This window comes from Ochotona princeps, chromosome 6 (genome assembly GCF_030435755.1).
Source record: "Ochotona princeps isolate mOchPri1 chromosome 6, mOchPri1.hap1, whole genome shotgun sequence".
NCBI lineage: Eukaryota > Metazoa > Chordata > Mammalia > Lagomorpha > Ochotonidae > Ochotona > Ochotona princeps.
In genome coordinates this window covers 2,970,656-2,984,519 of record NC_080837.1, presented here as the reverse complement: position 1 = coordinate 2,984,519, position 13,864 = coordinate 2,970,656, and the positions used below count along the sequence as shown (strand labels likewise).

The window sequence follows — 13,864 nt, the reverse complement described above, 5'->3', positions numbered from 1 at the left end:
TGTGGCTGAGGGCACTCGCAGCTTGAAGTCCGCTGTAGGAGTAGCTTGTGCATGCAGGTGGAGGCTGACGGCTGCCTGGCCACGCGGTGCTAAGAGCCTGGCAGAAAGCGCCAGGGATCTTGGATCTCTGAGCCACAGGAACGACGCACCAAGTCGTGGGCCTCTGTCCCCACGCAGGGGGCTGGCACAAGCTGGGCATGCCGGACTTGTCCTGGGATGTAGCAACTGGAGGACAGACACGGGGCCACGCCCGGGGCTGAGACAAGCGAGCGTTCTGCTGGACACTTGGGTCTGTGTCTGCCTTCTGCCCAGGTTACACAGTTGGGTGGCAGTGGCCAGCAGCAGGGGACCCGAGGTTGAGAGGTGTCCCTGGGACAACCCTCTTTGAACTCAGGGAACTGTGGCTGAGGGTGAGGGTGGGGACCATGCGTCCAGGATTCTTTAATTTTTTTTTCAGATTTATTTTCCTTTTCTCAAAAAAGATTTATTACTTTATTGGAAAGGCACATTTACAGAGAGAAGGAAAGACAGAGGAAGACATACAGAGAGGAAGATCTTCCATCCACTGGTTCACTCCTGAAGTAGCTGCAACGGCTATCCAGAGCCAGGAGCCACAGGCTTCATCCTGGTCTCCCACATGGGTGCAGGGTCCCAAGGCTTTGGGACATCCTCTAACGCTTTCCAAGTTCATAAGCAGGGAGCTGGATGGGAAGTGGAGCAGCCAGGAAGTGAACTGGCGCCCCTATGGGATGCTGGCGCTTAGAGGTAGACTAGCCAGTTGAGCCATTGTGCCAGCCCTCAGGCTTTGTTTCTGATGCATTGTGGCTGTACTATTGGTCTCCTGGTCCTTTGTCTCCCCCATACCAGTGAACGGAAGTGCCACTCTCTCCCTACTCCCACCCCAGCAGCCTGGACCCCGGCCAGCAACACCAGGGCCGACAGTTGGGGCACACTGGCAGATTCAGGTCAGAGGCGTGGTGAGTGCACATGTCCGGGGAAGAATGCCTGTACCCATGCAGCAGAACCACCCCGCAGAGAAATTCTGCCTGCCTTGGAAAATCTGCGTTATTCCTGCTGACAGTCGGTGGTGGTGCTGGGACTGGATGGAGCCTTGCCCAAGGTCACACGGCAACGGCCCTCTGGCAGAACTGGGGTGGGATCCAGTCGGCTACTCTTTGGGGCTCTTCGCTGCGTGATAGGTTCCCAGCCTGACACGGTGGAACAGGTGCACAGGCTCCCCCTTGGACCCGAGTTAAAATCCTGCCCATGCTCTGCCCATGGGGACATGCTCTGGGGGCCAGATGGCTGAGGCAATCCCAGTTGCAAATGAGAAGGCAGATGGAGTGGAGTGGGGGATGTTGGGAGTGATGGGCTGAGTGGGGACTCCTTTGGGAAGTCTTCGGGCAGAGAAGATTAGCTTTGTGAGTCTGGGTTCAGGCCCTGGAGGGGTGACAGCCCTTGGGGTTGGGTTGGGTGGCGGGGAGACGAGGAGATAGGCTGCTTCCTGGGCACATGGTGGCAGGCCAGTCTCCTGGGTCCTGCCCCAGGTAGAAATGCAGGCCCAGGTGGATGTTCTGGGACTCTGAGCAGCACCCCTGCCTCCATGCCTGGCCCGCTGTGAGGATGTCGCCAAAGGCTGATGCATTGGCCTTTCTTCTCAAACAAATGTTGCTGGCAGGAAGCCCGGAGAGGCGGGTAACCCTGCTGTTCTCTCGAGGGTGTGGGTCTGGGAGGCCCTGGTGCCTGCTGGGAATCAGGCAGAGTGGTTAGCGGCTTGGTCCAGCCACTCTGCCTGATTATCCATAGCTGCTGAGGCAGGCTGTGGTCCCCAGCCTTTCCTTGGGGGAGGCAGAGGCCCCAGGAGGCCTTTGGTCAGGCCTCTGAACCAGCTGCTCAGAGGCAGGAGGACGGGGGGAGGGGGTCGGGGATCCCAGGAGACCAGATGGATGGCTCCCACCTGCCTCACCTTATCTCTCCTAGCAGCTGTGGAGGAAATTGCCTGGAGCTGGCCTCTGCTGGGCACGGTGCCCGGCTAAGGACTCCCACTGGACCCCTGGGATTGGCTGGGGCTCCCCATCTCCATGTCCTGCAGCCAGGGCTTCTGCTTGCCTTGGCTTCACCATGTGCCCGGATCCAAGCCACTGGGCCCAGCTTGGAGAGGCCAAGGGTTCTGCCTCCCTCAAGGGACCTGAGCCTGCCTGGCTCCTCCCAGGGGAGTTTAGCCCCAGCCACGCCCGGACAGGGGCATGGGGAGAGGAGCTTTCCGGAAGTGTTGGGTGGTCTGGGGCAGGTGTAGGCAGCTGCCTCAGGGGATGTAGACTCCACCTCCCTCCCTGGCTTCCAGGCAATCTAGGTCAGTCTTGTCCCTCTTGCCTGGCCTCTCCCAGCCGAGCCCGTCCCTGCCTGCCGGGAGGTGTGAGCTTGTTATAGGCACGGAGGCTATTGTTAGAAACCAGCCTGGCCCCTTCAGATGGTCTCCTGCGGGGGGGCCCAGGGCCACTGTCCCACAGGCCTTTGTCTCCCTCTGCCCCTCCCCACCCCACCAGTCTCAGAATGCAGCGCCTGACGCCTGTGAGAACCTGCAATGACAGAAAGGAGGATCCCCGGGTCAGACCTGGCCCCAGCACGGTGCCCAGCAGGAGCATCAGTCTGGCGGCTCCCAACCAGGCTGTGCCCCCGCACACACGGTGCATCAGGCGCTCTGGCAGGCCTGGGCTTGCCATCCTCAGCACATGTGGGCACTTGTCCCCAAGATGTGGAAAGGAGAAAGGACTTGGCCGGGTGTGTAGAACTTGCCCCTTGGGAGTCAGAAACCCAGGCTTGGGGGTTGCAGGGCAGAGGAAGAAGAGCAGGAAGGGAAGGGTGCCCTGAGGCGAGGACCTACTGTGGGCTGGTTGCTGGCCTTTGTTAATGCACTCAGTCCCCAGCGTGGCTCTGGGAGCTGGCAGGTGCAGACCCGGTGGGGAGGCTGAGTTTCAGGGCAGTTCTCAGGTGGAGAGCAGGTGGCTCACTCTGTGCTGTCACTGCAGCTGAGAGAACCCGCAGGAGGATTGGGCGTGGGGCTTCCAGGCTGAGTGAGAGCTGCAGGTGTACTGTGAGGCTTGGGGTGTGCCCCCTTCTGCACCCCCTTGATAAACTTGGGTTTTGATAACACCTAGAAAGCATGGCGAGTGCTTGCCCAGTGCCCAGTGCGGGCACATCAGCAACCAGCTTTGGTCTCTGCAGCCCTGAACTGGCACTCTTGGATGCTGACATGGGGTCCGAGTATTGTGCACGGAGTCCAGGGTGCCCTCCCAGCCTGCATGGCGGTGCCCCCTGCCACATGCTTCCCTGGGGAGATCAGACCAAGCTGTACGATCCATTGTCTGTCCTCCTGGCGCACCCGCTAGCTCCCTGACTCGCTCTGTACAGCATCCCGGAGGAGGAAGCAGCGTCCCTGTCCTCTCCTCTAAGGCACAGGAAGTGTTCCATGGCCGAGGGCTGCCCCCAGGATAATCTGACAGGAGCCCTGCTGGCCACCAGCTTCAGCAGGGTCATTGTCACCTGTGGCTTTTCATCAAGTCCTCAGCCCTTGCCACGTGTTCCATGCCATGGAGAACAGGATCAAGGCAAAAGATAGACAAAGACTCGGTCCTGGAAGGAAATTCTCTGTGAAGAAAGAGGAAAGGCAGGTGCCAGGACCTGAGAACACTAGGACATCACGTAGACCTGGCTCTGGCCTCAGACTCCCGAACGTGCGCAGACAGAGCAGTGGCTGTGGCCAGCTGGGGGGCTTCTAGATGGTGCCTGTGGTTTCCTGTGGTGTCCATCATGCATGCCTGTGTGCGTGCATTCAAGCAAATCCTTAGGCAGAGCCTGGCTAGGTGTGGAGACACAGAAGGGAAGATCCTATGCATGAGGCCATGTGCGTGGGCCACGCAGGGCTGGGGAGGGCAGCAGGGGACTCCATGTGCGAGTGGCATTAGAGCCGGGAGTGATGAGAGGTGGGGACCCGGGCAGGTGGACCAGCAGGCCCAGTGCGGCACCCCAGCTGCATCCAGTCACTGAGGCCCGAAGGGCAGGGCCAGGCCTGGGATGCCGCACCTGGCTGGTGGGTTGGGCAGTGGTAATGGTGGCAGGTTTTTTCATGTCTTGAGAGACATCTTGGGGGTGGGGGTCAAGGCAAGTGCTCAAGCTCTTCCTCCCACGCAGGCTGTTCTGCCAGGAACTTGGGGATGGTCATGGGAGAACAAAGTCTGGAGGGTTCCCCTCTCCAACTCTCCTCCCTCAGTGAGCAATCGGGGGGGGCTCTGAGCAGCTCTAAAGCCATGGTGTGAATTAGACTCCCGGCGGCTGTGGATCCAAGAGAAATGCAGGCGGTCTGCCCCGTAGGCACGGTGGTGCCGCCAACGCTCCCGCGGCAAGCTTCTGGGACAAGGGTGGACAAGCTCAGCTTCAGCTCAGTGGAAAGACCCGAGGCCTTCGCAGGGGTCGGGGGTGGGAGCAGGCTCAGGTGTGGGCATGACTCTGTGCTTCCGTAGCAGGGTGGGACTAGGCGGTGTTGAGGGGGGTGGAGTGCAGTAGCATTTGTTTCTGGTTCTAGAACCTAGACCCAGGCTGTAGCCGTCTCAGACGCCTGGGGTCACCTCCTGCTCCTGACCGCGGGGCTGTAACTGGAGGACGGCTGAGCAGGGGGTTGAACTGTTCATGCTTTCGCGCAACTTTGGGATAAGTTTGCCACATTAAACCAGAATACCAGATGCAGCAAGACATCAGGAGGTCTTTTATTCCAGCAGGGTAGGGACGGGAGCGGAGGCCGAGGGAGAGGGGAGAGGGGGCCATCTCCTGGCATGGTGGCAGGGAGGGGCTGCAAGGGAAGACAAGAGGTGGGGCAAGGAGGACAGGGGAAGGGCCCGGCAGGGGAAGGGACAGCGCGCCAAGGGAAGAGAGATACTCGCCTGAGTATGTCATTTTTAGTGGCCAGAGGCGGGCGTCACAGGGCCATGAGGGATTGCTGGATAGGATTGTCGGGACCACGGGGGATTAGGAGGTGAGCTGGGGACTAATGGGAGGGGCCACAAGGGGTTAGTGGGGAGTCCCTCAGTCCCTCAGTATGGTGCCTTGAGGTTACAGCAGATTAGCGGGAACAGGGTTACAAAGTTACAGAAGATTGGCAGACAGCAAATTTGAACCTGAAGGGTGTGTGAATAGCCGACCTAGGAAGCGGGCATTTAAAACAGCACTCAGTACAAAATAGCTGGGGCGGGGGCCGGGGGGTGCTTCAGGGCTGATGTTGGAGTCACTCCTCACGTGAACCATCTAGGGTCTGTCTCTTTGGATCTTACCTTCCCTGCTGAAGGGGACTCCTCTCCCTTCCCTGTCTGGGGTGGGGATGTTTGTGGCATTTGATTTGACAAGCCTGTAGCTGGCATCCAAAAGCCCTCTTCCTGAGGAAACACGAGGAAGGATCAGAACTGGGGTTTAGGGGCAGGGAGAGTCCAAAGCCTGACCCGCCCTCCCCCTGACCTGGGCTGAAGGCAGACCTGCTCCTACACCTGCTTCTCCATCCCTCTCCTGCCCTTTCCTTCCGGTCCTGGCGACTTTGGAAGGAGTGACGGGCTTTTGCCAGGACCTCTCTCCTGGGCTGAGGGTGCTAGGTGTTACTGTAGTAAGATCATTGCTATCAATGCATATGAACCAATCCTGCAAGATTAATGATTCATAGCAATGTATCAATTAATCATGGCTTGCCATTTCTTGAACGCTTCTACACCCAGTACTAAGCACTTTGTATAATTTAAGCCTTTGGAAAAAGGCAGCCCACTCAGGGAGGAGTTTTTTGATCACTCCAAATGAGAAAGCGTGATCAGAGGGGTTCAGGAGTTATCTCAAGGTTGCACAGTGAACAGTGGGATGGGAAGCAGACCTGGGGCTTGAACTCACGAAGCCTGTGGCTTGCATGGCTCGCCCTCTGTAGCCCCATAATTGTCCTGCTGGGTCCTGGTGACAGGCTTGGGGAGGACGCCAGGCTTGGCTGGCCATTCTCCTGCCTCCTGCCACCCCATCTCCCAGTGGATGAGGTGCACCTCTGCCCACTCCCAGGCTGCTTGGTGCTCCAGATCTGAGGCCCCCATCTATCCCCCTGGGACCCTGCAGCCGGAAGGCCTCTCTCCTGTGGCCTGGCCCTGATCTCTTCCCACGTATGCCAGGCAGATACTGTGTAGAGAGTGGGGATGTGTGGTGGTGTGGGTGGGTCTTGGTGGCTGGGAAGGGCCCGTGGCCCCTGCTGGCCAGCCACCTTACGGTCAGCAAATCCATCCATACCACTGCAGATCTTCCACATGACCTACGACCTGGCGAGCGCCGTCGTGCGCATTGTGAACCTCATCGGCATGATGCTGCTGCTGTGCCACTGGGACGGCTGCCTGCAGTTCCTGGTGCCCATGCTGCAGGACTTCCCTGACGACTGCTGGGTGTCCCTCAACAACATGGTGGTGAGTGGCTGCGCACGCACACACATGCACACACACGCATCCCACAGCCCCGCCCGTGGCTGCCACTGTCAGACAGCCTCCACTGTGGTTCAGAACCTGGGAGTTCAGCCTTCATCTTTCCATCCCTCCCTCCCTCCACAAGGAGATGGAACACTGGGCACCCCTGGGTCTGTAGCAGCAGGTGTGGCCAAGCTGGACTGGCAGCTGCTCCCCTCCAGAAGCCCAGCGTGCAGCCAGTCAGCATCTGGTGCTGCCAGCCACAGAGCACCGTGGACCCAGTGGAGTGAGGAGCTGCAGAACAATAGGGCAGAGTCTCCCTGGCCTTGCCACCCCATCCCACACATATACACACCTGCTCTGGACAGGGTGGGCTCAGGACCTGTGGGCTGCACCCAACCCCCTACCTTCCCCAAGCCCGAGGCACGCCTCTGAGAAGACAAAGTTCAAACAGACCGTGAGTCTTCTTTGAGCTCAGTGTCACCTGGGTCAGAGTCCCCCCCCCCCCAGAGATGCAGCCAAGCTGGCTGGAGGCAGCGGGAATGGCCCCACTTCTCCCACCCTAGACAGGACAGGACAGCCTCTGGACCCCAGGAACTAGCTCAGCTCTAGCAGCACGGTCCTCTCGGTGACCTTGAACGGGGCCTGTGCTTCCTCTTGGGCGCTGCTGGTGCTGGCCTGGGTCCCTGGGGGCTCTGAGCAGGTGCTTTATACTCCTGTGAGCAGGGAGATGCTGGGAAGTAGAAGGGGGCGCTGCCAGCACTGCCCACCTGGCACCCTCTCATTAAGAGAATTTCTCCTCAACGTCCTTGCACATGCGCAGGATTCAAGAAAGGGCGTCTCTGACCCCACTGCTTCTTCAACCACCTGCGCTGGAGACAAAACCAACCAGGGAGCTCCCTCCTTGCCATAATGTGTATTCCAGAACCTGCACGGTCGGGGGAGAGGGGTGGGCAGAGGGCTGGAAGCAGCGGCCTGTAGACCTGGACGGACGGGCGGATGGGCGAGTGCGTGTGCACAAGCCTGTGTGCGGGACACGGTTAGTGGCTTGTGCTCTGTTCATCCTAACTGAGGGCGGCACTTCAGCTCAGCCAGCCGCCAGAGCTCCATCCCCCTGAGGGGATGCCTCGCTTGGTCTCATAATTGAGGTCAGTGGGGAAATGGGCTTCACTAGTCAGCTGTTTGGGGGGAGGGTGGTTGCAGTGGGGGAAGAGTGGCTGAAGCTGTGAGGCTCCAGGCTGCAAGGAGGGGTCAGAGCTGGGCTGGCTCCAAGCCCTTCCCTGAACCCTGTATCCCACAACCAGAGGGGGTTCAAGTGGGGGTTCTCAGTGATCAGAGAAAGCGCTTGGCGGGGAGGCCAGCGGAGGAAGGGGCGGGCACCTGGCTGTCTTCCTGCCCCCACCTGGTACTCCCCTGTCCACAGAACAACTCCTGGGGGAAGCAGTACTCCTATGCCCTCTTCAAGGCCATGAGCCACATGCTGTGCATCGGTTACGGGCGACAGGCGCCCATGGGCATGTCCGACGTGTGGCTCACCATGCTCAGCATGATCGTGGGTGCCACCTGCTATGCCATGTTCATCGGCCACGCCACTGCCCTCATCCAGTCCCTAGATTCCTCCCGGCGCCAGTACCAGGAAAAGGTAGGTTGGCGCAGAGCCCTGTGGGCTGCTGCTTGGATTGGTTGGCTTTCTCGGGGTGGCGAGGGACCTGCCCGGGAGGGTCCTGGGCCTGCGAGGTGGGAGGAGAGACCATAGTGGGTACAGAACAGCTCTGCCGCCCCTTCTGACACCTGTGCCCCCATGGTGACTGGACCTCTCTTTGGGGCTGGATCTGGTGGGTTCTGTCGGGCCCTCATCCTGCCTGGCCCCGCTGCTTTCCCCTCCCTCCCAGTATGGTTTCCCACTTATCCTCCCTCCGCCATGCCCCACCACCCCGGCTGCCCTCACTGTGCCTCGTTGGCTTCTCCTTGTGGTCATCGCACTGGGATTCCTGGTGGGAGGCCTGAACTCGCCAATCCTTTCTTGTCCCGTTTTGCTGGTGTTTCTCTTTTAAACCACCCCCCAGCTCCAGGGCTCTGGGTCCATCTCAGCAGGAAAGAGCATGGTTCCCCACCTACCACACACTGGCCATCTGATGACCTGTCTGGACACAGCAGCCTCATGGTGTTCATGGTCACGGCACGTTGTGCCCGGCCCTGGCTTTCTACCTCCACATCCCCCTATCTGCTTAGCAGCCGCAGGAGCTAACACCAAGGCCAGGAGCCAGGCGCCATCCGTTACTGCCCACCCCCCACAGGCTGCCTTCGGTTCAGCCCAGTTGGCTGGCCTCCTTGTGGCTGGCTTCTCACACTCCCCTGAGGCCACTGCCCAGCTTCTTGACTGACAGCTGTAGCCCTGGCCTCTGACCTCAGCCCCTTCACAGTCAAGTTGTGTGAGCCTGGGCTGCCCTTTTTGTCAGTGCCCGCCCTCTCTGTGAGACGGGTCTGCCCCTGGGAAGTGGGTAACCCACACTGGGTGGTCTGCCTGTGCTGGCCCTGTCCCCAGTGCATAGCAGGAGGGCAACACCGAAGGAAGACTAATGCTACCCCATTCTGCTTGATCTCTTGTACGCAAGCTTTGCTCCTGCCCTGTAGCCAGCCCAGTCCTGCCAGCTTGGTACAATGGCACTTGCTTCCAGAGCCTGTGCGTGAGGTCTCTCCACCCCCAGTGTAGCACAAAAGACACTGAGGATGGTCTGGGGACCACCCTCCTGGGTTGCTGATATGCGTCCCTGGTTGGTCCCCACTGCCCTGCCATCTCTATAACACTGGGCACTCAGAGAGGACCACACAGTGGTATAGTCTCCATGTACCTCGCACACTGAGGACCTCAGATCTCAAGGAACTGTGTGTGGCTGATGCTGCTCTGGCAATTGCGGGGAAGGAGGGGGCATGCGCAGGAGCAGCGGCCGGAAGTGACGCTGCTTCCTTCTCTCCCTGGGTCTCAGTATAAGCAGGTGGAGCAGTACATGTCCTTCCACAAGCTCCCGCCGGACACCCGGCAGCGCATCCATGATTACTACGAACACCGCTACCAGGGCAAGATGTTCGACGAGGAGAGCATCCTGGGGGAGCTGAGCGAGCCGCTGCGGGAGGTGGGTGCTGGGGGGCACAGCCGGCGGAGGGATGGGGGCGGAGGCCTTGCTGCTGGGGAGCTCTCTCACTGTCACCCTGTTTCCCATCCCCCTCCATCCTTCCCGGGGAACAGGAGATCATCAACTTCAACTGCCGGAAGCTGGTGGCCTCCATGCCCTTGTTTGCCAACGCGGACCCCAACTTTGTGACGTCCATGCTGACCAAGCTGCGCTTCGAGGTCTTCCAGCCCGGGGACTACATCATCCGTGAGGGCACCATTGGCAAGAAGATGTACTTCATCCAGCATGGGGTGGTCAGCGTGCTCACCAAGGGCAACAAGGAGACCAAGCTGGCCGACGGCTCCTACTTTGGAGGTGAGGTGGGCGGCGCAGGCCAGGGAGGGAGTGAGCAGGAGACAGACAGACAGACAGCAGGGAAGACAGAGGCCGGGGCCGCTGTTTCAGACCCCTAGAGCAGCTCTGCAAGCTGAGCTCTGAGTCCACGGGGGCCAGCCCGACGGTTTATTCTGGGTCCCCCTTGGCCTTGTCCCAAAAGGGTGGGGAGGTGTCAGGTAGAGCAGGCCAATTCTCTGGCCATTTTACTTGAAATTCAGAAACAGCACAGAGTTCCTATGCCTGGTTCAAGCCTCGAATGGCCTCAGCACCTGGGCGTGGGCCAGGGTAGAGTCAGAAGTCCAGTAGGCGGGGGATGGATGACTCCATCTGGTGTCCCCTGCAGGTGCCAGGGACCAAAGCGCTTGAGCCCTTCGCCTGCTGCTGTCCCCACTCTGGGCGCATGAGCAGGAAGCTAGGAGCTGGGACTTGCACACCAGCATCTCCATTTGGGATGTAATCCCGTTCCTGAGGGTCCCTCAGTTGCCGTAGCTGGGAGTGTAGGGTGTTAAGGTCATGTGTAAGTTCAGGTCCCTCCCACCGCTTTCCCCAAGAAAGGGGGCACACAGCACCCTTAGGCTCTTACTGTAGGAGGGGGCGCCACCCATGGTGGTCATGGCTTAACCATGGGCCCTTGAGAAGCCTGCCCTGCCCCTGTGCGGAGCACCAGGGGGACCCACGCAGTCAGGCCGCACCCCGCACCCCACCTCCTTCTGACAGAGATCTGCTTGCTGACTCGGGGCCGGCGCACTGCCAGTGTGCGCGCTGATACCTACTGCCGCCTCTACTCGCTGAGCGTGGACAACTTCAACGAGGTACTGGAGGAATATCCCATGATGCGGCGGGCCTTTGAGACAGTGGCACTCGACCGGCTGGATCGCATTGGTGAGGGCATGGGCACAGGCACGGGTGGGTGGGAGCGGGATGGCCTGAGCCTCTGCGCCTGAACCCTTCACTCTGTCCTTCCCAGGCAAGAAAAACTCGATCCTCCTGCACAAGGTGCAACACGACCTCAGCTCCGGGGTCTCCAACTACCAGGAGAACGCCATAGTGCAACAGATCGTGCAGCACGATCGGGAGATGGCACACTGTGCCCGCCACGCCCAGGCTGGCACGCCTGTCGTGGCGCCCGCCATCTGGACGCCGCTGATTCAGGCACCGCTGCAGGCCGCCGCGGCCACTACCTCGGTGGCCATCGCGCTTACCCACCATCCTCGCCTGCCTGCTGCCATCTTCCGGCCTCCGCCTGGGCCCGCGCTGGGCTCGCTGGGGGCGGGGCAGACGCCCAGGCACCTGCGGAGGCTGCAGTCCCTGGTGCCCTCGGCGCCCAGCCCCGCATCGCCTGCCAGCAGCCCATCGCAGCCGGACACGCCGTCCTCCGCCTCCCTGCACGTCCAGCCGCTGCCCGGCTGCTCCGCAGGCACCCTCCTGCCCACGGCCGGATCGCCCCCGGCCTCCACACCCCACGCCGCCGCCGCCGCCGCTGCTGCCACCGCCACCGGCTTCGGCCATTTCCACCGGGCGCTGGGCGGCTCCTTGTCCTCGTCCGACTCGCCCCTGCTCACCCCGCTGCAGCCCGGCGCCCGCTCTCCGCAGGCCGCCCCTCCACCGCCACCGCCGCCTCCGCCGCCGCCACCTGGGGCCCCAGCGGGCCTCGGCCTCCTGGAGCACTTTCTGCCGCCCCCAGCCCGCTCCCCGACCACGTCCAGCCCCGGGCAGCTGGGCCAGCCTCCGGGGGAGCTGGCCTCCGGGCCCCCGGTCTCGCCAGAGACGCCTCCGCGGCAGCAGCCCGAGCGACTGCCCTTCGCGGCAGGGGTCTCTGGGGGGGTTTCCCCCGCGGCCTTCAGCCCCCGAGGAGGCCCCAGCCCCCCTGGCCACAGCCCGGGACCCCCGAGAACTTTCCCCAGCGCACCGCCCCGGGCCTCGGGCTCGCACGGCTCCCTGCTCCTGCCGCCCGCTTCCAGCCCGCCGCCGCAGCAGCCCCCGCCGCCCGCCCCGCAGCGCCGCGTCACGCCCCCGCTGGCCCCCGGCCGCCTCTCGCAGGACCTCAAGGTCATCTCGGCCTCGCAGCCGGCGCTGCCCCAGGACGGGGCGCAGACTCTCCGCAGAGCCTCCCCGCACTCGTCCTCGGGCGAGTCTGTCGCTGCCTTCCCGCCCTTGCCCAGGGCCGGCGCCCCCGGGAGGCCCCCCGGGCAGCATGTCACTGTCACTCTGCCTCGGAAGACATCCTCAGGTTCTCTGCCGCCCCCTCTGTCTTTGTTCGGGCCCAGAGCCGCCTCTTCTGGGGGACCCCAGCTGACTGCTGTACCCCAGATGGAACCTGGGCCCCGGTCCGAGCCAGTGCGCTCCAAACTGCCGTCCAACCTATGAGCCAGGCCTCCCTCGCTCTCCCCTCTCTCTCTTTTTTTTCTTTCTTCCTTCAGGTTTAACTGTGATTAGGAGATAACACCAATAACAATAATCCTTAATCATGCAAACACACACACACACACACACACACACACACACACACACTCACACCCACAGGAAACCCAAGACAGCCAGAAATAACCAGGTATTCTTAGAGCTATAGATTTTTGGTCACTTGCTTTTATAGACTATTTTAATACTCAGCACTTGGGGAAGGAGGGCAAGGGGGTGGGGGTGGGGGGAGCAGACCAAAGCCAGAGGAAGGCAGATGGGGTCCCTGGCGTGCGGGTCCCAGAGCAGGGTGGGGTTGTTACCATGTTAGGGCAGCGGCTTCTACCAGCCCCAGATCTGTGAACTTGAAACCCCACTCGGACTGGGGTCATCTGTGCCCCTCCCCCAGCACTGGTGAGCCTTGGGGAGGGGTCCTGGGCCCAAGGACCCCGTGTTTTTCTACTGCAATGATAGCGAGAGCTGTATATGAATAGTAGCCGTACATGTATGTAAGATGTGTATATGTATAGCTATGTAGCGCTCTGCAGAGCCATGTAGATAGCAACCCACATGTGCACACAATGTGTGTGCCATCTAGTCGACCCCACGTTGCCAGCATTCCCAGGTCCCCTGACTTCCATCCCACTGCCCTCCCCCCTTGCCTGGCCCCCTGTGACGGACCCTGCAGGCCCTGGGGAGAGATCTAGCTTCAGTCCTCAGGGAAGGGGTCCCCGAAGCCTTGTGGCAGGACTCCCCTCCCTGGTTGCATCTCTGGGTTCAGCTCTCAGCACATGGAAGTAGGAGCCTCTGGGCCTTGTCAGGGCCTTACTCCATCTCCGTGGGGGTTCCCCATTTCCTGTCTGTGGCGTTGAGGGTGGAGGTGACTTATGTGGATTGGGTCTGCCTGGCCCTGGCTTCCCACTTCTCATGCATGAAAGCCCTGGATTCCTTGAGGGCCCATTTTCTAGATGAAGTTGATTGGGGATGATTTTCACACAATTAGGAGACCAGGAGTGGCAGAGCTGGGATTTGAATCCATGCTTGCCTGAAGGCTGGCAAGGGAAGGGAAGAAGGGCTGTATCCCTTGTGTCCTGAAAGTGTTGGCAGGGATTTGAGTAAGGTGGTCCCTATGCATGCAGTGGAGTGGAGGAGAGGTCAGGTTTGGGTAATCCCAGGCCTGGGTCCAAATCCCAGCCTGCCAATTGCTTAGCTGTGTGACCTTGGACAAGCTCACCAACGTTTTCTGAGTCTTACCTCATCTATAAAGGGACAGTGGTACCTCTTCCCAAGGACCTGTGAGGCCCAGGGAAGAGGAGCACCTGGAGCACATAGTAGGTGCTTACTACAGTCCCCCACGTCTGCTCTGGTCACATGCACCAGCCCCTTGCTCCAGGGAGCTTTGGCCAAAACACCAAGACTTAAAACCTCAGGACTCGGGAAGTGACTGGGCCTCCTCAAGCACCCGAGGAAAGTGTGTGACCAGGGTGG

At 60.8% G+C, this 13,864-nt stretch overlaps 1 protein-coding gene across 1 annotated transcript in view; it reads left to right on the top strand.

Moving 5' to 3' along the window:
* HCN4 (hyperpolarization activated cyclic nucleotide gated potassium channel 4) overlaps positions 1–12,465 on the top strand; it is a 33,057-nt gene extending 20,592 nt beyond the window's left edge. Inside the window, exons 3-8 of the mRNA XM_004594711.2 lie at positions 6,312–6,473; positions 7,894–8,112; positions 9,458–9,604; positions 9,718–9,958; positions 10,697–10,861; positions 10,947–12,465. Coding sequence (XP_004594768.2) covers positions 6,312–6,473; positions 7,894–8,112; positions 9,458–9,604; positions 9,718–9,958; positions 10,697–10,861; positions 10,947–12,346 — 2,334 coding nt within the window. The 3' untranslated portion in view covers positions 12,347–12,465. The remainder of the gene's footprint in view (positions 1–6,311; positions 6,474–7,893; positions 8,113–9,457; positions 9,605–9,717; positions 9,959–10,696; positions 10,862–10,946) is intronic.
* Positions 12,466–13,864: the final 1,399 nt, after the last annotated feature.